This window comes from Podarcis gaigeae (genome assembly GCF_964106915.1).
Source record: "Podarcis gaigeae genome assembly, chromosome: 5".
Lineage (NCBI taxonomy): Eukaryota > Metazoa > Chordata > Lepidosauria > Squamata > Lacertidae > Podarcis > Podarcis gaigeae.
This window is the reverse complement of record NC_139681.1, coordinates 100,356,686-100,379,636: the sequence shown is the minus strand read 5'-3', so window position 1 is coordinate 100,379,636 and position 22,951 is coordinate 100,356,686. Positions and strand designations below refer to the sequence as shown.

The 22,951-nt window shown below is 51.7% G+C and overlaps 1 protein-coding gene across 4 annotated transcripts in view; it reads left to right on the top strand.

The window, feature by feature from the left end:
* FGF12 (fibroblast growth factor 12) overlaps nucleotides 1–22,951 on the top strand; it is a 229,674-nt gene that overhangs the window by 120,253 nt on the left and 86,470 nt on the right. Inside the window, exon 1 of one of the 4 annotated variants that reach the window (XM_083739939.1) lies at nucleotides 14,312–15,297. The exons of the other annotated variants lie outside the window; for them this stretch is intronic. Within the exon in view, the coding sequence (XP_083596065.1) occupies nucleotides 15,099–15,297 (199 nt within the window). The 5' untranslated portion in view covers nucleotides 14,312–15,098. Of the gene's footprint in view, nucleotides 1–14,311; nucleotides 15,298–22,951 lie in introns of those variants that run through there. 4 annotated transcript variants of the gene reach the window in all.

Genomic DNA, 22,951 nt, shown 5'->3' with positions numbered 1-22,951 from the left:
AGAGTCTGTCAAGACTGGCCCGTACGGGCAGGGGTACCTTTACCTTTACAGATTTTGCACAAAAGTACGCTAGTAGGACTACAAGAAGTTTTGTAAGGAGAAATATATGAAGTGTTACAAAGCATAACAAGATAGAGATATTGGTTATGAGTTTGAAATGTAAAAGGGAAGATAAGAAATGCATCCTAAGAGATTAGATTGGAAAATTTTCAGACAGGATTGATAGAAGTCAAAAATTTGAATAAGGTGTAAAAGTGTGTTTAATTACTGTTGAAAATGATATGTTTAAAAAAACTAATAAAAATTATATATATATAAAAAAGAACATAATTGCATAACTATTATTATCAGTATTACTACTAGCAGTAGCATTAGTGGTAGTATATTTGGAGCCTGTGCCCCCTCCCCTTGACAGAATTTGCGCAGAAGCACAGATTTTAAAAATTAGGGGGCAGCAACTGCAGATACCATTTGCAACAAGGACTCTCCCCTGATTCTGGATCTGCATGTGTGGACAGGGTATCACTTACATGTGCTTGTGGAACATTTCTAGGGACCATTGAGAAACGAAGAGGACTGGCCATATTCATGGTCACCAGAGCCTCCCAGCCACAATGGCTTGCTCTGCCACTGAGGTTGGAACAAAAAATTTCCTTCCAGTAGCACCTTAAAGACCAACTAAGTCCTCTTATTTTTGTATGAACTGAGTGAGGCGAGACCTTTTACTGTACCAATTGGCCCAGCAGAAAAGAAAAGGGAAAAATCTTCAAGGAAGTTGTGGAGTTTCTCGGAATCATTTTCCAGAATTGGACTTTTCAGAAAAGGGCGAGGGTTGAAGACACATGAAGGCCCCACTTTGCTTGGGCCAAGCAGGTCTGGGTCTGTTCAGGTCTTGGGTGGCTGACTGTCTGGGAAGAACATGTCTACCGCCTTGGGCTCTGTGATGAAAGCATGGGCATAGACAGGGGGTGTACGGGGGCAGCTGCCCCCCCAGATCAAATAAAACAGTATAAATACTTAACAAACTGACCAATCATTTTGGTTCTGCTTCCCCTTTAAAAAACTCCTGCCCCACAGAAATCCTGGCTACGCCCAAGGATGAAAGAAAGGTGGCATGAAAATGTCAGGAAAGGAACTGCACTATTTTGAAGAAAGGGACAGAAATGTGTCCAGTTCTGGGTACCCCAGTTTCTGAGGGATATTGACAAGCTGGAAGGTGTGCAGAGGATTCAAATGACAAGCAAGGAGGTTCTGGCTAAACCTCTGGAAGAGCTTTTTGAGTGCGAAAGCTGTTTGACTGTGGAATGGTCTCCTTCGGGGGGGTTGGCTGTCCATCTGTCAGGGGTTTCTTCAGCTGTGACTCCTGCATCGCAGGGGGTTGGATTAAATGATCCTTGCGGGTCCCTCCCAACTCTGCGGTTCTGTGATTCTACATTTAAAAGCCAGGATTCTGTTAGGTGGCTTTGTGGAGAGGATCTCTGTGTGGGCAGGAATACATGGACAGACTCTTTGCTGCGGCATCAGTGGGGAGATCCCTTGGCTGGCAGAAGCTCCCTTTGGCCACCAGCCAAACTTGGCTTTACTCTTACACCAAGGAAGGGGCAAGAGGTCGGCCTCAACAAGCTCTTATCCTGGTACTTGGGAAGATTTACGGCTCTAGGGTCCTGTGCTAAATGGATTAAAGCAGAGCACTTTCCTTCAGGAGACCTGAGCGATGGTGAGGTCGCCTTGGCTGGCCACCATCCAGGTCCTCTGAGTACCTGCAGAGTGGCCTGCTGCCCATCCTTGGAAGATGCCTTTGGTCCTGAGGCTGTGCTGTGGGTTTGTATACCAGAGCAGGGTCTGAATCTTGGCTGCTTCGCACAGCTTTCACCTTGCTAAGCCAATGCAGGCAGCCAACTGGGTCTTGTGCGACAGGACAGGTGGATGGCTCACCTTGCTTTTGGACATAGTACCATGTCTAGCAGCCACTGAGCATCAGAAGAGCCTGCTGGGCCAATGGGGGGCCATCTAGCCGAGCATCCTGTTCTCACAGGGCCCATGATGAGAAGCAGGTCCGGGGACAAGAGCAACTCTCAAATCCTGCCATTTCCCGCAACTGGGATCTGGAGGCCTTCCTGCTTCCATCATGCAAGGAAGCACCAAAAAGACCATAAGAAGCTCCCTCTCGCGGGAACCAGTGATGGCCAACCTAGATGGCTTCCAAAGATGTTTAGACAAATTCATGGATGAGGAGAGGGCTACCAGTGGCTACTAGCCAGGATGTCAGTACTGTACCACCACATTCAGAGGCAGCAATGCTTTTGAATGCCGGTTGCTGAAGACCACAGGAGTGGAGAGTGTTCTCGTGCTTGAATCCTGCCTGCTGGTTTCCTATACTGGGCATGCGGGTGGCGCTGTGGTCTAAACCACTGAGCCTCTTGGGCTTGCCAATCAGAAGGTCGGTGGTTCGAATCCCCACAATGGGGTGAGCTCCCGTTGTTCTGTCCCAGCTTCTGCCAACCTAGCACACCAGTGCAAGTAGATAAATAGGCACCGCTGTGCCAGGAAGGTAAACGGCATTTCTGTGTGCTCTGGCTTTTGTAACGGTGTCCCGTTGCTCCAGAAGCAGTTTAGTCCTGCTGGCTACATGACCTGGAAAGCTGTCAGTGGACAAATGCTGGCTCCGTCGGCCTGAAAGTGAGATGAGCTCCGCAACCCCATTCGACTGGACTTAACCATCATGGGGTCCTTTAACTTTCTTTGGCGATCCCTCTTAGCCGAATAAGATTGTCTTCCATAAATACGGTTTTAACAGTGAGTCCATAAGTGACTGTGGAGGCCAATTCTGGATCCACATGTCCTTCCACAGTGGGGACATTGGTTTCCAGACGGGTGTTGATCACGGTGATGGTTTGCCAAGCATGCCTTCCTCCTAGCACGTTTTCCCCTTGCATCCTGAGTTTGAGTGTCTTCAAAGCCTTTACCTTACTTTACCTTACTGGGCACCTGTTTGGTCTCTGCGAGAACAGGATTCTGGACTGGATGGGCCTCCTTTGGCCTGATCCAGCAAGCAATGTTCTTACAAATGCATGTCTCTTAAATCTGCATTTCTGACTTCCGCATGCATGCAGCAATGGTGTGTCAAAATGGTTTATGTGTCACATACATGGTGATCAGCCCCAGGTCAGCTCCAGGCAGGCTGCCAAGCATTTTTTTTGGGGGGGGGCGTCCACCTCGTGATGGAAATTTATATTAAATCATTCTGTTGCCATAGTACAACCATACACTTTTAAAAAAGAGGACTTTTCATAAATGAGGGGAAGGATGAATCTCTCACTGGCAGACATGCAAACACCCCCAAAGCAAATCAGGATGGCTGCAGGCTGAATCTTCATCGTCATGTAACCTTCCCACAAAGAACTCAGAAAGTACACTCAGTGAAGACCAGGCATAAGCTCCATGCTAGCTGTGCACAAGTAGGTCAGGATGAATGAGATCTTTTCCTAGACCTAGAGCAAGACTCAGGACAGGGACTCTTGAAGCCACAAGGGGGCAGCATTGTGCCTTAGAAGATGGCAGAAGTTTGCACTTAAACCAGACATCTCCCGTTTTCCTGCTTCCGCTGAGGAATATTCTGGGAAATATCCAGACCCAGCAGGGTGGGCAGGTCACTAGGCCATGCTCTCTTGCTGAGAGATCCATCCTGGCTAGTACCCACCAATCGCCCGCTCCTGCTCCTCGAATTTGTCCAATCTTCTAATGAATCCATCCATCTCTGTGGTCATCACGGCCTGTGGGAGAGAGTTCCACAGTTTAACTCTGCGCTGCGTAAAGAAGGACTTTCTTTTATCCACCCTGAATCTTCCAACATTCGGCTTCCTTGGGTGTCCACAACTTCTAGTGTTAGGAAACAGGGAGATAAATATTTCTCTGTCCACATGCCATTCATAACTTTACAAACTTCTATCATGTCGCCTCATTCTCTCTTTTTCTCTCAACTAAAAAATCACAAATGCTGCAACCTTTCCTCACAGGGGAGTCACTCCAGCTTGATCCTTGTGGCTGCCCTTGTCTAAAACCTTTTCCAGCAGCGCTACAATATCCTTTTTGATACAAGGCAACCAGAACGGTGCACAGTATTCCAAATGCGGTCACACCGTAGAGTTGTGTGATGGCATTATGAAAGCAGCAGTTTTGTTTTCAGATCCTTTTCTAATGATCCCTAGCGCAGAATGCCCTTCGACTAAGGCTGTGTGTCTGTACCAGGCAGCTCCCTGTGTTAATTTCTTGGGTGCTTGAAGGTCCTTGAGGGTTGCATCTTAGGACCACTTTGTACAGTCATTGTACAGTCTTGAATTTCAGGGGCTGGGCTAGATCTTCCCCACCAACTCTACAATTCCATGATCATGCAGTATCCTGGATGGTATCATTTCAAGATGCACTGCAGATCTGCACATAGAATTGTGGTAGCCTCCCTGCATGTAGAAAGCAAGCATGTAAGGGACACTGTTTTACTGCCCCTGGATGTTTCAGTTTTGACTTCTGCACACCAGAAGTTGGCAACGGGCCATTTGGAGAGCCTGCTCCTCAGACAGCCTCCCCACATTCTCCCAAGTGCTCTGCTAAGTGGCTTTTCATTTTGGTCCCATCTCCTCCTGTCTGCCTCTCCCAGCTGTAACCCCGTCCTTTCGGCTTCCCCAGGCAAAACATGGCTTGTGGCTGAGACTGATAAGTCACCTGCGGCTGCGCTCAGCCTGCGCTTCCCTCCTGCTGAGCAAATGTGGGTTGGAATGAGCCTCTGGCGAGAGACTCTTCCACGTGGAGAAGCGGTGTCTTGAGTGTCTCATCCTGTAGCCAGACGCCTCTCATTCCAAGCATCCCAGAGCTGGCTCAGTTCCTTGGCGCAGCCCTGGGGCCACGGATTAGAGTATCCCAAACCGCCACGCCAGCATTTCCTTAATTGAGCCTCCCCATTACCCTGGAAGGCTCTCAGGATTCCTCTCTCTGCCTTTAAATTGATCACCTGTGGGAAGCTGTTTTCTTCCACAGAGGAGCAAGCAGCCTGTTGGCTGGGATTGGGATGCTGAGATGCTGAGTGGGCCGGATGCTCTCATGTCCCAGGTCAGAGCTCTTTGGCTTAAGAAATGTCACTGGTTTTTTCTTTTCCTGAGTCAGAGCAGGATTGAGTTGCCAGCTGATTGGGCAAAGGGCTGCCTTTGTGCCTTCTGCAGCAGCTCTGAGTGCAGTCATTAGCCGGGGAGGCTTTTTACAGCATTGCTCACCTCCCCGCAGTTGCCAGTCAAGCTGATCTTAAAGGCGTAGGAGCAGGAGTCAATAATAATAATAATAATAAAGCTGGCAACTTTGTTAATCAACTTTACAGAATTCAATTTCCCACCTCTCATTTGGAACATAGAAGAAATAGCTGAAGGTGCATTCCGAGTGAGAACCGTTTTATGCCACAGAGGAAGTGTTTGGCTTTCGATGACATGAGAGGGGTGGCTGGAGGTGACATGACAGAATTTTGTAAAATCATGCTTGACATGGAGAAAATGGATAGAGAAAAGTCCTCTCAGAATACCAGAACTTGTAAGGTAAGGGTAAAGGGACCCCTGACCATTAGGTCCAGTCGTTGATGACTCTGGGGTTGTGGCGCTCATCTCACTTTACTGGCCGAGGGAGCCGGCATGCAGCTTCTGGGTCATGTGGCCAGCAGGACTAAGCTGCTTCTGGCGAACCAGAGCAGCGCACAGAAACGCCGTTTATCTTCCCACCGGAGTGGTACCGATTTATCTACTTGCACTTTGACGTGCTTTTGAACTGCTAGGTTGGCAGGAGCAGGGACCGAGCAACGGGAGCTCACCCCGTCGCGGGGATTTGAACCGCCGACCTTCTGATTGGCAAGCCCTAGGCTCTGTGGTTTAACCCAGAGCGCCACCCGCGTCCCTCCCAGAACTTGTAGATAGCCAATAAAGCTGAATGTTGGAAGATTCAGGACAGATAAAAGAATGTCCTTCTTTATGGAGCTTGTAGTTGGAATTGTGGAACTACTTCCCACAGGAAGCAGCTTAGATGGCTTTAAAACAGGATTAGGCAACTTCATGGAGGAAAGGGCTGGAGATAGCTCCTAGCTAGGATGGCTCTGCTCTGCCTCCCCAGGCAGAGGATGAATTCCATCTGTCGAGAACCGAGGGAGGAGAGAGAACTCTTGTGCTAAGATCCTGCTTGCAGGTTTGCTAATAGAGGCTCCAGGGTGGCTCCTATAAGAACGGGATTGTGGACTGGACAGGCCATTGGCTGGCCCAGCAGGGCTCTTGGTAATGTTCTTATGTTCTTATGCTGCATGCCACACAGTCATGCAGAGGTTGACTTCCCCTGAGCCTGGAGGTTCATCATGCCTAACAGCCATTGCCAGATCTCCTCAAGGAAGTTCCTTGCTCCTTTCTGAAAGCCCTGAGAATATGAGGCCCCCACTCAGCCCCTGCAACCTTTGCAGACCACCTCTGTGGCCTTGTGCCATTCTGTGTACTCCCCGTCACCCAAGAGTACCCCCCCGCATGGGCAGCAGTGATTCCAGGCAGCCTTTGGCGTTTGTGCAAAGAGGTGTTTCCGACCCCCCCCTCCTGCCTGCCCACCCTCCTGCCTCCTTTTTTGCAAATAGCGTTTGTCCTCTGCCTTTCTACTTAATCAGACCTTCCTCTGCAGCAGATATTTTGTGAAAACAAGATGCTGTTGGGGGGGGGGGGGGTTTATGAACCCAATTGGATTTCCTCGAAGGAAAATGTGGCCTGACAGTCTCATTCCCAGGCTCCCTAAATTGCCTCTCAGCTGGCCGAAGCTTCATTGCTCCGCACCTCTCTTTGATTTAGGTGATGAAAAGTCACTCAAGGGGAATGAAAACTCCTGTTGTCAGGCAGAAACCCTTTTCTCCGGCTTCTGAAAGGATCTCTCCAACACACACGCAGTCTCCAAAGTTTGTCTCTTCTGGGCTCTCTGCACAGTTGTTTTGGTGCTGTTTGCCTTACGATGCAGCCAAGTGCCTTTCTGCTGTAATCCTCAGTGGGCCAGGGTTGTTTTTAAGGGACCCAGCACTGGCTAATGAATACCCTGGTGAGAGAACAGCCTATTCTCTTCAAACAAGAGAGCCTTGGCTGCTGAAATATTAACTGCTGATTGCAAAAGAGGAGCAGTGCCATAAATTGGGCTTCCTCCGAATGAAGCAGCCCAGGAACTCCAGAGGTCCTATTCGTTGTGCATTTATGATGGTTTGCTCCCAGGATGGCAGCAGGGCAGTTATATTCAATCCCGCTTTCGATACTATTTGCACCTGCGAACTTTGCAGAGTGGACATACCTCTCCATCTCCAGATGGTGCATGTTCCATAGTTCCCTGCCAAAACCCTGTCACTTGTCATGCCATCAATGTTGTGTGTCTCATCTGCGTTGTGTTGTAATGCAAGAATCCCCCTAAAGATGGCAATAATGCGGTAGTGTTGGGGAAGCACTGCAGAGCAGCCCCTGGCGGAGAGGGCTGGGTGGCAACCAGGGTTGTGCTCTTTCCACAGCTGGAGGCAGCAATGGTTCTGAATCCCAGTTGCTGGAAACCACAGGAAGGGAAAGTATTGATCTTGTGTTCGAATCCTGCTTGTGGGTTTCCCCAAAGTTATCAAGTCAGCCCCTGAAAGCTCCATAGCTGGATCAGGGCAAATGGAGCCCGATCCGATCCAGCATCCTACTCTCACGTTGACCACCCAGATGCCTCAATGACAAGCCTGCAAGCAGAGCAGGTTGCAGCAATTTAAAAAAACAGTTTAAAACCAGATATAGTCACAAGAATAGGGTGAGTCCAAAATTTTCTCTCTCCGGGTCAAAGGCCACAAAGGTAAAGAGGTATATCCTTAGCATATGGCAGAAATGATGTAAAGAGAGTGCCTGGTGCGTCTCTGTGGGAGTTCCCAGACTTTGCGGCTGCTACAGAGGATGCCTTTTCTCCAAGCAGCCTTGAATTCTTTGTTGTCGGGCTCTCTGAACCAAACGCTGCAGAAGCTCAGTGGCCGGGAGACCGTTAAAATGCTGTAATTCCAGGGTATGCCCATGCCTCTTTCAAAATCCTTCCTCCCACACAGAGACGCCCAGGAGTGCCGAAGCTACATGAATTTTAATTATCTGGCTGCATGCAAGAGGGGGCTGCCTTGCGGAGGGTGAAATATTAATAAAACATAAAGCGCTGCTCTTGTTTCTGCTTAATAAGCATCCTTGACAATGGGGAAGGCTGAGCTCATGAGCTGCTCTAACAAGGGCAGGTGGAACCGGGGTTTCCCCCCAAATACGCGGGGGCTCCCCCCCCCAACCAGAGTGCTGTGGGCTGGATGTGAAAATGGTGTGTGCCCATTGCTAGCTGTTATGGGATGGAGGGGCGAAGGGGGCTATGTGTGAAGCTGCCTTTGATTCATTTAGAGCTGTGGCTATTTTTAAAGCGACGTTGCATTTAAGAAACTCATCCAGCCCATGCTCTGCCTCCACAGTTAGAGGCAGGGATGCCTCAGAATGCCAGTGGCTGGAGAACGTGGGAGGGGAGAGTTGCCCAGTGATTGTGAGATTCCATCTGTACATTTCCGAGCACAATTCAAAGTGCTGGTGCTGACCTTTAAAGCCCTAAACGGCCTCGGTCCAGTATACCTGAAGGAGCGTCTCCATCCCCATCATTCTGCCCGGACGCTGAGGTCCAGCTCCGAGGGCCTTCTGGCAGTTCCCTCATTGCGAGAAGCAAAGCTACAGGGTACCAGGCAGAGGGCCTTCTCGGTAGTGGTGTCTGCCCTGTGGAACGCCCTCCCATCACATGTCAAAGAGAAGAACTACCAGACTTTTAGACGACATCGAAGGCAGCCCTCTTTAGGGGAGCTTTTAATGTTTGATACATTACTTTATTTTAATATTATGTCGGAAGCTGCCAACAGTTTAATATTATTATTATTATTATTATTATTATTATTATTATTATCCTGATTACTGCACCCTTCAGAAGTGCCTGAGGACTCCCAACACACATCAGAGGAGGCTGGCAGAACACAGACCTGGTGGGATGCCCAGGGAGGCCACATGGTTCACACTGCAGAGTGGGAAGGGACCCCAAGGGTCATCTAGTCCAACCCCCTGCCATGCAAGTATCTCAGCTAAAGCATCCCTGGCAGATGGCTATCCAACCTTTGTTTAGAAACCTCTTAGGAAGGAGAGGCCACCACCTTCCCGGGGAGTCCATTCCACTGTCAAACAGCTCTTGCCATCAGAAAGTTCTTCCAGATCTTGAGTTGGAATCTCCTTGTCATTTGAATCCGCTGGTTCGGGTCCTTCCCTCCGGATCAGGGGAAAAGAAGCTGGTTCCACCTTCCATGGGACAGCCCTTCAGATATTTGAAAATGGCTGTCAAATCTCCTCTCGGTCTTCTCCAGGCTAAGTGTCCCCAACACCTTCAGAAAGAGCAAGACGCTTATGAGCACTGTATAGGATGGGTGGCCATAAGGCTGTCTGCCCCTCCCGAATTAATTTCCTGTGCTTTTGAGGTTTGTCCTGGTTTAGCATCTGAGAGAGAATAAGTTTGAGGAAAGGGGAAGCCTTACTCCTGCCTTATTCCAAGCCCTTTCTATACCAGAAAGTTGCTCATTTGGTTTTTTCAAGTCTTTGTTTTTTAAATATCTGCTGCTTGTGATATTTATGACTGGCTAAGCAGAGGTCAAAGGACGCTAAACCACAGAGCCTAGGACTTGCCGATCAGAAGGTTGGCGGTTCGAATCCCCGTGACGGGGTGAGCTCCCGTTGCTCAGTCCCTGCTCCTGCCCACCTAGCACATCAAAGTGCAAGTAGATAAATAGGTACCACTCTGGCGGGAAGGTAAACAGCGTTTCCGTGCGCTGCTCTGGTTCGCCAGAAGCGGCTTAGTCCTGCTGGCCACATGACCCGGAAGCTGTATGCTGGATCCCTCGGCCAGTAAAGCGAGATGAGCGCCACAACCCCAGAGTCGGTCATGACTGGACCTGATGGTCAGGGGTCCCTTTACCTTTAAGCTAGTCTGCCAGTTGAGACTAGGAACAGAGGAAGCCGTCTCGTACAAAGTCAGACGGTTGGTCCATTTAGCTCAGTATTGTCTGCACTGGCTGGTAGCATCTCTCCAGGGTACCAGAGAGGGAACTTTTCCTAGCAATGCCCTGAGATGCCATGAGGAATTTCACCGGGGATCCTCTGCAAGCAGTGTGTATGTCTTGCCACTGAGCTGTGGCTCTGGGAGAGATTGACTTTCTCCCAGCTCTTTATAAATGTTCTTTGTTTTTCGTAGCTGAAAATGTTGGTATCTGTAATTTTTATTGTGTGTTTTACGCTTCTGGAATGGTCTTGATGATGGGGCAGGCTCATAAATCAGGCGGAGAAACAAGCACTTAAATTAAATTGCAGATTGGCCATTAGCAAAGTTAGGGAACTTTCATTTGTGAGGTTAATCATGCCTTTTGGCCTGGAACGTGTCGTTTGTGGATACTGTCAATACAGATCACAAAGCCATAAAAACATTTGCATTTGCACGGCCCTTTGGAGTGCTCAGAGCACCTCACATGCCATTATCACAACGCTCCTCACAACAACCTTCTGAGGTCGGACAGGGCTGCTGTAAGACAAAGGGTGGGGAAGGCTTGAGGCTGAGAGAGACAGGCAGCAATCGTCCCTGCTTCCTGATGTGAGACTAGCAGGTCAATGGCTGAGAACATGTCTGCTGGGCCAGGCCAAAGGGGGCCCCTCTAGTCCAGCATCCTGCTCTCACAGGGGCCAACCTGGGAAACCGACAAGCAGGATTCAAGCGCAAGAGCAACTCTCCCCTCCTGCAGTTCCCAGCAATTGGCATTCAGAAGTATTTCTGGCTAGGAGCCATCTGCAGCCTTCGCCACAAATTGGTCTAATCCACTTTTAAAGCCATCTTGGTTGGTGGCCATCAGTGCCTACAGTGGCAGGGAGTTCCACAGTCTAACGATGAGCTGCCTGAAGAAGTCCTTTCTTTTCTCTGTCCTGGGTTTTTTGGGCGTTCATTCGATGCCCACGAATTCTAGTGTTCCAAGAGGAAGCATTTTCCCTCTCCACTTCCTCCTTGCCTTGTGCAGTTTTATAAACGTCTGTCCTATCGCCTCTTTCTGCCTTTTCTCTGAACTAAGAGGTCCCAAATGGGGCAGCTTTTGCTCATAGGGGAGGGGCTTCATCCACTTGACTGTTTAGGCTGCCCTAGTAAAGGTAAAGGGACCCCTGACCGTTAGGTCCAGTCGTGGCCGACTCTGGAGTTGCGGCACTCATCTCGCTTTATTGGCCGAGGGAGCCGGCGTACAGCTTCCTGGTCATGTGGCCAGCATGACTAAGCCGCTTCTGGCGAACCAGAGCAGCGCACGGAAACGCCGTTTACCTTCCCGCCGAAGTGGTACCTATTTATCTACTTGCACTTTGACGTGCTTTCGAACTGCTAGGTTGGCAGGAGCAGGGACCGAGCAACGTCACGGGGATTTGAACCACCAACCTTCTGATTGGCAAGTCCTAGGCTCTGTGGTTTAACCCACAGTGCCACCCTTGGTTGCCCTACTCTGAACCTTTTCCGACTCTGCTACATTCTTTTTGAGGTGAGGGAGGTGAGCAGAACCGAACACAGCACCTGGGAAGAGGAGGCAGGAATGCTTTTTTACAGCCTGCTTCCAGCCTTCTGCAGGGGACCTCAGGGTGGAATGATGGAGGTCCTGCCCTCAGATGGCCATGTTATTTTTCTGTTCACTTTCCCATGTCCATGGCACATGTTTCCTTTCCCCCCTCGGGACTCCGGTCAACCAGGATCTATTCCACAGCCTCCCTTTTCATGCTTTGCACTTCATCCAATCCCCTCCTGCCTCACAGCAACTTAACCCAGCAGAGGAAAATGGATAAATAATGCAGATGTAGCTTTTATCGGTTTAGGGTGGTGAAATCAGATACGGACTGGGCTGCAGCGGCTCAGTGGAGAGAGAGGAGTTGTAATGACCAGTCAAATGGTAGCCTCACAACTCCCTTCTGTGCCACACTGGTAGTTGCGCACACACAACAGTTTAGAGGGAAGGAAGGGAAGAGGGAACACGACAGAAGTTTGTGAAATAATGCAAAGCACAGGGAAAGTGGATAGGTTTTTTAAAAAAAATATTTCTTTGCAAACCCTAGAACTCATTGCCCTCCAGTGTAGTCAAATGTTGGGAGATTCAGGAAAGATGCAAGAAAGCGGTACAGTTAAAGTGTGGAACTCCTTGCCACAGGAGGCAGTGATGTTCATGAACCTGGATGGCTTTAGAAGATTTGACAAATTCACTGTGCTTCTGAATCCCAGTTGCCTGAAACCACAGGAGGGAAGAGTTAATCCTGCTTGCAAATTTCCCTTTGCCGCATCTGCTTGGCCCCTGTGAGAACAGGATTCTGAACTAGGGGGCCTCCATTGGCCTGATCCTGCAGAGCTCTTCTTATGTTCTTATACCCTTTCACGAAGCAGCATTCCAGACTGAGATGAGCCCCCTCTGGGTGATTCATTAAGACGACTGCATTCTCAAATACCAAGGCAGGGCTTGGGGGTCACTCAAGTGATGCTGAAAACCAGTCCTTCCATTCGCAGGGCCTGTAAAGCAACCTAAATGTGCTGGAACAGGTCATAAAATTACTTTTTAAAGCAATCCTTTCCCTGTGCCCTGTTCATTGGTCCGGATACAGTTAGAAGGGGGGGGGGCCTTCAGTAATTGTGTGAAAGTCCCCTTTGGGGGCCTAGCATGAAAAGCTTCCAAAAGCAGAGTGCCTCTGAGCATCCGTGGGCGCTTGTGCTTGCATGCTTGAGCATGTCAGAGGGGTGTGCTCCTCAGCACCTGCAGAGTGTCACCAGTGAGGCAGCTTCAACAAGCCACACACAAAGGACAGAAGCATTTATAAGGGTGGTGAGCGACCTGCTCTCTCCCCCCCCCCCCCCGGCAGGGGTGATCCCTAGGCGGCACATCCTGTTTTCCCAGATTGATCTCCTTAAGGAAGGGGGCAGAGTAAACTGGGAGGCTGCAGAGGGGCAGCGTCCCTGAGGAGGAACATCAGAACTTCCTGGATCAGGCCAATGGCCCACCTGGAGTCCAGCGTCCTGTTCTCACAGACTCCCCAATGGGAAACCTGCAAGCAGGATTGGAGCACAAAGAGCACAACTCTCCCCTCCTGTAGTTTCCAGCAACCGGCATGAAAGAAACAGCCCTTTCCTTTTGCAAGAACCCCATTCAGAGGTAGACTGCCCCTGGATGGGGAGGCTCCATTCTCTGCAACCAGTTGGTGGATCGTCGCCTTTTCAAGGCACCTCAAACCCAGTGACCCCCACCCCTTGTTTTTTAATGGCCCGGAGACATTGTCAAAAATTGACAGGCAGCAAGGCTTCTAAACACCAGTTGCCTGAAACCGCAGGAGGCGAGAGGAGAGCAGCTGCTGCTGCCGCTGGTGGTTTCAGCCATTGTGAGATGCCATTGGCCTCATCCTGCAAGCTCTTCTGATGCTCTTATCTCCTGGCTCCGCTCCAGGGGTCCAGCCCCGCAGTCCGTTGCGGGGCCTGGGATTCCCCCCCCCCCCGCAGTCCTCGATGCGCGGTGGGATGCGTTGGCCAGCCTCCCGCGTTGGCGAGAGCCGAGCGCATCCTCCTCGGAGCAGCGCGGGTGAAAGAGGTGCCGGGGCTGCGAGCCAGCCAGCCAGCCAGCGAGCCCCTCCTGCTGTCCCCCGGCGAGCCGTCGAATCAGCGGCGCCCGCAGTGGTCTCTCCTCCGCCCGGGCGAGCCTCTCATCCAAACCTCGGTCACGTAGGATTGCGTAGAAGCGGGGAGGGAGGCGAGGCTGCTGGTGCCGCCGCCGCCGCCACCGGCTGCCTCCGAAGAGGCTGCCATTCTCCGCGCGCCGCTGCTCCGCCGGGTCGGGACCGCAGGACCCGCCGCGAAACCGCCTCCTCGGGGAGGGGAGATGGCAGCTCGGGCGGCCGCGGCTGCTGTGCGGCCCCCGGGCGGCCCCTGAGCGCCTCGCCGGTGGGGGCGGTTCCCGGGCAGCCCAGAAGAGGAGGAGGAAGGGGGCTTCGCCGCCCCCGGGTCGCTGGTGGCGCCATGGGCCGCCGGAGAAGCTGAGCGAGGCCGTCGCGGAGCTATGTGGCTGGCCCGGGGACCGGCGGGCCGCAGCGGGGGCCACGAGGCAGCTGCAGCGCCGCCGCCGACGGAGAGGAGGAGGAGGCGGCGGCGACGGGGGGCGGGAGCCTGAGAGAGCCCGCCTTCGCCCCCCCCTCCTCCGCCCGCCCTCCGCGCGGTCCCCGAGCGTGGAGACAGACGGCGCCTCTTTCGTCTTCCCAGCCGACGTCGACACTGCGAAAGGCCTCGCCGGACGGGTCCCGGACGGAGCGGGGGCCATGAGGGGGGCTCCGCCGGCGCCTCTCGGGTCCGGCAGCTCAGAAATGAGATCCCCGCGAGGCCCCGACGCCGGAGACCCCCGCGCCGAGGCGGCCAGAGCATCGCAGGGAGCAGCAGCAGCCGCAGCCGCCCCGTCGGACCCACATTCCTCCTCCTCCTCGTGATGCACCGCTGGGCCTCGGGACCCGCGGGGGGATACTGAGGCAGGGCTCTGGAGAGCCTCCACTCCTCCCCCCTCCACGCCCAACATTTGCCAGCCGGGTTTTGTATCTCTTTCTCTCGCTCGCTTCGCAACGAGGACCGTCCCTTCGTGCCAAAGCAGCGCGGGCCCTGGAGCGGCCAGCTGTTGCGGGGCTCGCATCTGGAGAGGTTCCGGAGGGGCGTCGGGGCCCTGGACAAGGCGAGCGAGCCCCCGCCTGGCCAGCCTGCCGACGGAGAGCCCCTGCCGTCGGACCTTCCCCCGAGCGGAGGCAGCGCGGGAGGGAGGCGAGCAGAGGCGTCTTTTCCCCCCAGCCTCTGGGCTGGGGGGGAGGCGGAGAGGAGCAGGGGGTCTCTGCTGGGGGCCCGGACTTTCGGGGTGGGGGGCTTGCGCCGAAGATGGGGAGCCGTCGAGCGGGCGATGAGGGCTAGCGGCCTGTGACTGCTGTTGCCGCCGCCGCCCGCCCCGTCCGGCCATGGCCGCGGCCATCGCCAGCTCGCTGATCCGGCAGAAGCGGCAGGCCCGCGAGTCCAACAGCGACCGCGTGTCCGCCTCCAAGCGCCGCTCCAGCCCCAGCAAGGACGGCCGCTCCCTCTGCGAGAGGCACGTCTTGGGCGTCTTCAGCAAGGTCCGCTTCTGCAGCGGCAGGAAGAGGCACGTCCGGCGGAGACCAGGTCAGTAGCTGCCGCGGGCGGGCGGGCGGGCGCAGAAGCAGCGACCCTGGGCGTGTGCTGAGGGAGTGCAGGGGGGCTTCGGGGCATGTGCAGAGTGCTTCCCTTGTTTTGAGCAGTCCAGGCCGTGAGTCCTCTTAGCTCAGCGCCTGGTTCCTCGCAGTTTGCAGGGCGCTGTCCAGCTCCACCTCGACAGATCGGCGCCCGAGGTAGACTGCCCCTAACCCTGGAGCTCTGTTTATCCACCAGAGCTACTAGGCATTTATAGACCTAGCTGCCACATATTTTACATTTTGATGCCACTCTGACTGAGACTAAGGTGGGGCCAGGAGTCCTGCCATAGGGTTCAGCTGAATGCCTCTGGGGTGCCCGTAAGGAGGGCTTGACGTCAAGAGCCGGCGTCTCTTGCTCTTTGCCCCGCACCAACTGGAATTCACGCTTAGGCTGCCCCCTCCCATTGCCATTGTGACTAAAAGCAAATAAACTGAGCGTGTGCAGAGGGCCACTTAAGAACTGCAAACTCCCAATTTAGAAGGCAGACCCAGCGGCTGTGTTTCCCAGGTGTTGATTTTCAGTACTAGGAGCCAGGCCCGCAGCGTCTGAGGCAGGGAGGGCGGCAAGAGTTCTCCTGCGCAAGTGCAGAGTGCTCCCTGGTAGGCAACACCACAGCAGGGATGCCTGTGGATATCGTGCAGCTTATTACCATTATTATTTGCAGCCTGCCCGTCAGAATACGCATCCTTCAAAGGTAGCTTATAAAGGACTTTGAAATGCAGTCCCCCCCAACCCCCCCCAACACATGATAAGCAATTTCAACATATAATAAGTCGGATCATTGGTGGTAGATTGATCCCTGAATTTCTCCCATGCTCAGGGCTGCCCCCCCCCTTTCTTCATATTTTGAAAGCTCTTCCCTTTTAATTTTTTTCCTTGCTGCATTTGCATAACAGTTCCCAGATTAATTGTCCCACATTGCAGCCTTTTATTCTGGATTCAGGGGGTTTCCAGCAAGTCCTGCCTGCCCCCCCCTTCTGGTTCTGCGCTTCCAGTAACTAAAAGGTGTAGGATCCTTATTTCCTCCCAGTCCCTATATGCTTTGAACCACAGGGAGCAAAATCCGTTCTCTTCTAGCTGTAATGCTCACAGGGACTTGGGTCAAGTGTACGGAACTGACCTGGGCCTGCAATTCTCACCCAAGGCCCATCTTCATCTCCCTCCCTTCTGGAGGGCAGCAGCAGGAGGAGAAGGGACCTTTTCTGTGGTGGCTCCACACTTGTGGGATTGCTCTCCCCAGGGAGACTCATCTGGCACCTTCATGGCATGTTTTCTGGGCACCAGGACTTTGGTTGATGAACATCAGTGTCTGAAATTCACCAGGTGCCAAGGGCATTTTACACCCGGCTATCGGCCCAAGTGAAGATGACTGTGTGGCAGGATGACACCTGGACGTCTCCGCCACCTGGAGCTGCCCTACCTGGGGATCTTGGGCTCTTCTGTTTTCTCACGTTAGCAAAATGTCCTGTGGAATTCTATCCATTACATTTTATCTGCGCAATCGCAATGAATTTCAGGAACCCTAAAGTCGTATTGAAAAATGTGACTTTTGAGCCGCCTGGGCCCCAAATGGCAACTAGGCATTCTGTTTTGGCTGGTTTAAGGAGCCATTTGGCGCCCAGCTTAAATATCTCAGTTTCTAACCCTGATTAACATTGCATGGCCTTTTAAATGTCTTTGTGGGGTGGGGGATATTGGCTTGGCATTGTTTTTCATAGAATCACAGAATTGTAGAGTTGGAAGGGACCCCTAGGGTCATCTAGTCCAACCCCCTGCAATGCAGGAATTTTAACTAGATCATACATGACCAATGGCCACCCAACCTCTGCTTAAAAACCTCCAAGGAAGGAGAGTCAACCACCATCCAAGGTAGTCTGTTCTACAGTACAGTGGTACCTCAGTTTACGAACTTAATCCGTTCCAGAAGTCTGTTCTTAAACCAAAACTGTTCTTAAACTGAGGTGTGCTTTCCCAAATGAGGTCTCCCGCTGGTGGTGCCCTTCCACTGTTTGTATTCCATTCTTAGACCGAGGTAAAGTTCTCAGACTGGGACACCACTCCGGTTTTGCAGAGTTATTAAACCAAATCATTTGTAAACAGGACTGTTCTTAAACCGAAGTACCACTGTAAACCTTAGTTGAAAGACACCCATAGTGTTTTGCGCTCCCAGATTTCAGATTTTTAACAAACGTTCAGTGACTGGAGCCTGATAGCTGATCCCAAGTGTTCTCAGGTCTTTTTAACCCCAGGCAGAGCTGTGGCAGCAAAATGTGGCTGACTTTATACCCCCCCCCCCTCTGAAAATGGAGCAATTTTTTTTTACATGTTAATCTCCACTGATCCATCCTCCTCTTGCATGTCAGTCGGATTTGAACAGGACACATTCCCCGAATCGTGCCCATTGGCACCAAAGGTTTGCCTCCTTGCTCTCAAGAGCCTCAGCTCTGCCAAGTGGTTCAAAAGGAAGACTGCCCACGCCTAGGATTTGCTCTGGCCACTGGTTTTCCCAGCTGTGCTACTACTGATGCTCCTCTCTGTGTGACGGAGCAATGGGATGTTGCATTGAAAGGGACACAGACTCTGATGCTCAAGTCAGCCCCGAAAGCACATCTTGTGAAGAGCTGGAAAAGGGGTTTGCACACTGAGCTTCTAGCGGGGCTCCGACATCCCAGCACTCTTCCCTGTGGACGGCACCAGACATTACAGGCCTCCACTAATGAATTTGTCCTTATGTAACAGAGAGGGAGGATGTCTACAGCGCACAGGGAGTAGGAAGAACACGTTCTCCAGCTCTTTGCATGCGCACGCCTCTGCTTCCCATTTCACAAGGAATCTGTGCTCCACAGAACATAAGAAGTTAGGTAAGAGCCTGTGCCGGATCAGGCCCTTGGCTCGTCCAGTCCAGCATCCTGTTCTTACAGGGGCCAACCAGACGCCCAAAGGGAAAACCCACAAGCAGGATTCAAGCATGTGAGCCCTCTCCTCATTGCTTGTACCAATTAATAGTCCTCTCCTTTGTGAATGTGCCTGTTCCTCTCTTACAGCCATCCAAGTTGCTGGCCATCACTGCCTCTTGTGGCAGGGAGTTCCATAGTTCTGTGCTGTGTGAAGAAGGGTTTTCCTTTATCTGCCTTAACCTTCCGTCATTCAGCTTCCCTGGAGGTCCACAATCTCTGGTGTTATGAGAGACAGAGAAGAATTTTCTCTGTCTCCGCTTTCTCCACACCAAGCAGAATTTCATAAACTGTCATGTCACCTCTTTCTTGCCTTTTCTCTAAATGAGGAAGTCCCAAACGTTGCCGCCTTTCTTCATAGAGGTAGGCTAGGCTGAGAGCCAGTGACTGGACCAAGATCACCCAGGGAGAACTTCACAGTCGAGAGGGTCTGGAACCCTGGTCTCCCAGTTCCTAGTCCAACGCTCTAACCACTACACCATGCTGTCTGCAGATACATCATTTCAGGAACTTGTGAATCGTCTTATTGGAATAGGCAGCAGCCAATCTCTCTCAGCACCCTTTTGGGATTCAACTGTCAGGAGGCCCTTCTCTCTCTCTCTCTCTCTCTCTCTCTCTCTCTCTCTCTCTCTCTCTTTCTCTCCCCCCCACTCTACTGGTATGTAGCTTGGCTTACTTCCCCGAGCGGTCTGAAATTCACATCTGCTGTGTCTGGCCCAATTCAAGCACTAACCGAGTGCTCTCCCTCCACTCACCCAACATAGGCCTTATACCGAGTCAGACTGGTGCTCCACTTAGCTTAGTGGGGGGCCCTTGGACCTATAAACTCACCCCCAGTGCCCCCTACTGTACCCTATTGAAAAAGCATTATTTCAGAGCAGCGTGACACAATGCAATTTGAGACAGTGACAATTAATTGCACATTTATTCAAAATCTGATTCTAGCCATTGAGTTCAATTAAATCAGCAAAACTGATGAACCTGATACAGGGATGCCCCCACAATGACAGCCACTGATCTAGCTGTTGTCTACACTGACTGGCAGCAGCTGGCCAGGATATCCTACGGGAGACTTCCCAACTGGGGAACTGAACCCAGGACTCCTCTAGGCAAGGCATGTGCTCTGCCCCCAAAAGGTGGGTGCTTGTTTGTTTGGTCCCATCCTGCCTGCAAGGAGCAGATGGAGCAAAGTCAGTATATGATGAAAGGTAGCTGATCAATTGATGGAGTGGCACACAGTCTGATGCCGCACCTGAGCTGTGACTACTGCCCTGACCACTGTGGGCAGTGAGATGCCTGGGTGAGGTCTGGGATCATGGCCTCCTTAGCAGTCCCGTTTAAACCAAGAGCTGCCAAGCTTCAGATCTGTCAGCCATACTGTCTAAACTTTGGTGGCTAAGAGCAACCTTTGATGCCTTGGTTTGGAAATGGCATGCACTCTGTGCGTGCTCAGAGGCACATCTCTGCCAAGCACAGAGAAGGCACAGTTACCTGAGGGCTGCCTAACGATGGCTTACTCTCTGCCCTGCTAGACTTCCAAACTGTCCAAGAATTTCCATCCAAGCAAGTTGGGTCCGGAAGTTTTGCACTTCCTTAGAAACACACTTTGGGGGGGGCAGTGGGAGGGCAAAACATCCTTTCTGGCAGCCTCAAGGTGCAGTGTTAAGGTGATGTGAAGCAGCCACATTGGCCCACCTAGGCCCAGAGGCAAAGCAAGGTCAGATGGTACCTGGTGTGGAAAGTTTTTGTCACCCCCCCCATGTTGCAATTTTGGGGTACGTTGCCCAAAGTTGTTGAGCTTTTTTTTTTTTGCGAAAGTCCGACTGACAATAGCATAAAACCGCCTGGGGGTGCGAACACCGCCCGCTGGGGGGTGCCAGGCTGATCACCAGGCATTTTTGCATGATCAGCAGGTGGATTTTCACAACGACAATTGTGCCAATTGCGGAAATCCACCCACTGAGTGTGTTAGTGCCACGACGCCAAGTGTGTAGTGGTTGAGAGTGGTGGACTCGTAATCTGGGGAACCGGGTTTGCTTCCCTGCTCCTTCACCTGCAGCTGCTGGGTGACCTTGGGCCAGTCACACTTCTCTGAAGTCTCTCAGCCCCACTCACCTCACAGAGTGTTTGTTGTGGGGGAGGAAGGGAAAGGAGAATGTGAGCCGCTTGGAGACTCCTTAGGGTAGTGATAAAGCGGGATATCAAATCCAAACTCTTCTTCCTCCCAGGGGGATTTGGTCACCCCCCCTAGGCATGACACCCAGGGTGGACCGCACCCCACCACCCCCTTGTGATGCCCCTGCCTAGGCCATTGCTATCCACACTCCAGAGACTCTGCGTGTGTTGTTCCCGAGCTCCCTTTGGCCATTCATGCCAGGGGACGGAACCTGGGGGGGGGGTCAGTGGTTTGCACAGCCACTGAACTACCATTTCCCAATTTGCAAAGGGGGGAAGGAATGGAGATGGCTTGGATGGAAATTCTTGGACAGCTTGGCTCGTGACATTGGCGTGTTGGAATCTAGCCATTGCCGAGTAAGCGACTCTTGCAGGACAGACCATTCCAGGCCTAGAAGCAGAAGTCAACTCGTGGGATTGTGCTGGACAGACGAGCCCGTAAAAGCACTTTGCAAATTAAAAAATGCAAATGAAAGAGGCCATAAGTTAATGACCCTTTTTGCAGTATAGGAACATAGGGAGCTGCCTGGTACTAAGTCAGACCGGTTGGTCCAGCCGAGCTCGGTGCCACCAGCAGCTCTCCAGGGCCCCCGTCGGGGGTCTCTCCTGGCCCTACCAGGACATGCCAGGGATTGGATCTGGGAAGTTCTGCACGCAAAGCCCCACTGCTGGTGAGAAACATTCCCCTGCCCCTCCTCACAAGCACCCCCTAGAGATAACGGCTAAGACAGGCTTGGCGTGAGGGTCCTACGTTCACCTTCTCCAACCCCCCCTTTTTGTTTTGCAAAGTTTCTTCCTGGCTTCCTACACTTCCTGCCCCCCAGCCGCAGACTGCCTTTCTGCCAAAAGCTTGTCCTACAGAGCCGTGTTGCACAAATCTCTGTCCCGCTGTTTTATAAGTCTTTGTAACTGTCGTCACTGGGCTTTTTAATTGTTGCAAATCCTTCCGCCTCGCCTTCTTCCAATTATTTGAGATCCTTGTGTTTATTGCGCTTTTAACTATGGCGCTGGCCACCTCGGGTGGGCTTTGCCCCAAAAGGCAGCACATAAACGATTTTATAGCGCAAGCAAAATCAATACTGATATGGCAGCTTCGGGGGAGGGGGAGGTGTGGCAGTGGGCTTGGGGTGGGGGGTGGGAGGAGCAACACTAAAGCTATTGGTGGCATCCAGCTAAGGTGAAGATGCATGCTTGTTCTAGAGAACAACTCCGTGCACCCCCTAAACCTGTTGTTGGGGTTTCCCCAACCCTCGGGGTTAGATCTTTGAAGGGCATGGGAAGAGGGGAGGAAGTTATGTTGTGCAAGCGTGAATCCATGCATTGATGGGGCATATTAGTTGGGTGGTGCTCATAGTCTGGCCCAAGGCATGCACCCCTCAGTGACGTCTGTGGTGTGGGGTCTTGGGGTTCCTCGCTTGGCAGTGCTCAGAACCACCACATCTTTAGGGCGAGGCTTACGGACGGCTTTTGGAAGAGGCTTCTCCTCCTCCTCCTCCTCCTCTCTCGCTCTTGCAACTTGCAACGCCTGTTACTCCACTCCTGGTGGTGTCTGAATATCAATTTATTATATATATATATCTATATATATTTAAATGATTTATTGATTGAAAACTGTATAACAGAAAAGATCAACAGATATTAAAGGCAAAATAAAAAAATAAGCAATCATTCATTCCTTAATTGATACTTGCTTTCTGTATCATTTTGCAACTCAGTTTAACATTACCTCCAATCTTCCCATTAAGTTCCCAAATTAAATTCCTTAAATACGCACTTAACTTTATTTTCTCCATGTTGCCTGACTTACTTAAAGTTTTATCAAATTATCCTACTTACACACAGAAGTTCAATCAAAACTCCTGCCAATGGATTGATATTTCGACAGTCTTCTTTTACATAGACTCTGTATATGTCCCACTCTTTGATAAAGTCTTCATCTGTAACGTCTCGTAACCTTGCTGATAATCTCTTGCCAGTTCATCATACTCTCTTAATTTGTTTTGCCAGTCTGAATTTAAGCGGCAGGGGCAGATCCTGGAGACAGAAGTCGGGAGTTTGAAAGGGCGCAAGGTGAAACCAAAGCAGACTCCTTGCACTTGTCTGATTCTGCATATTGGAGCTCCTCCGACAGGTGGAGCTGAATTAATTGTGGAGCTTGATCACCAGAGAACAGCTTGGTCTGTGGAGCGCAAACTGCAAATTCTGCCTCTGCACAGAGTTGTGTGTGTTGCAGACCCTCATCCCCGCTCCTTTGCATAGATGCAATCCTTTCTTGTCTCCCACTCTGGCTGGCTGAATCCACTCTTCATCCTGTAGCTCCTCTACTTTGCCTTCCAGCTTCAGCAGAGGAGGGGAAAGGATTGTGTCCCCCTCTTTGTGCAGAGCTATGGGCTGGTGGGCTGGGCTGCCGGTCAGGAGAAAGACTGAGCTTCAGAAGTGCTCAAAAAGCCCTTGAAACGCCCAAGGAGCCTTCT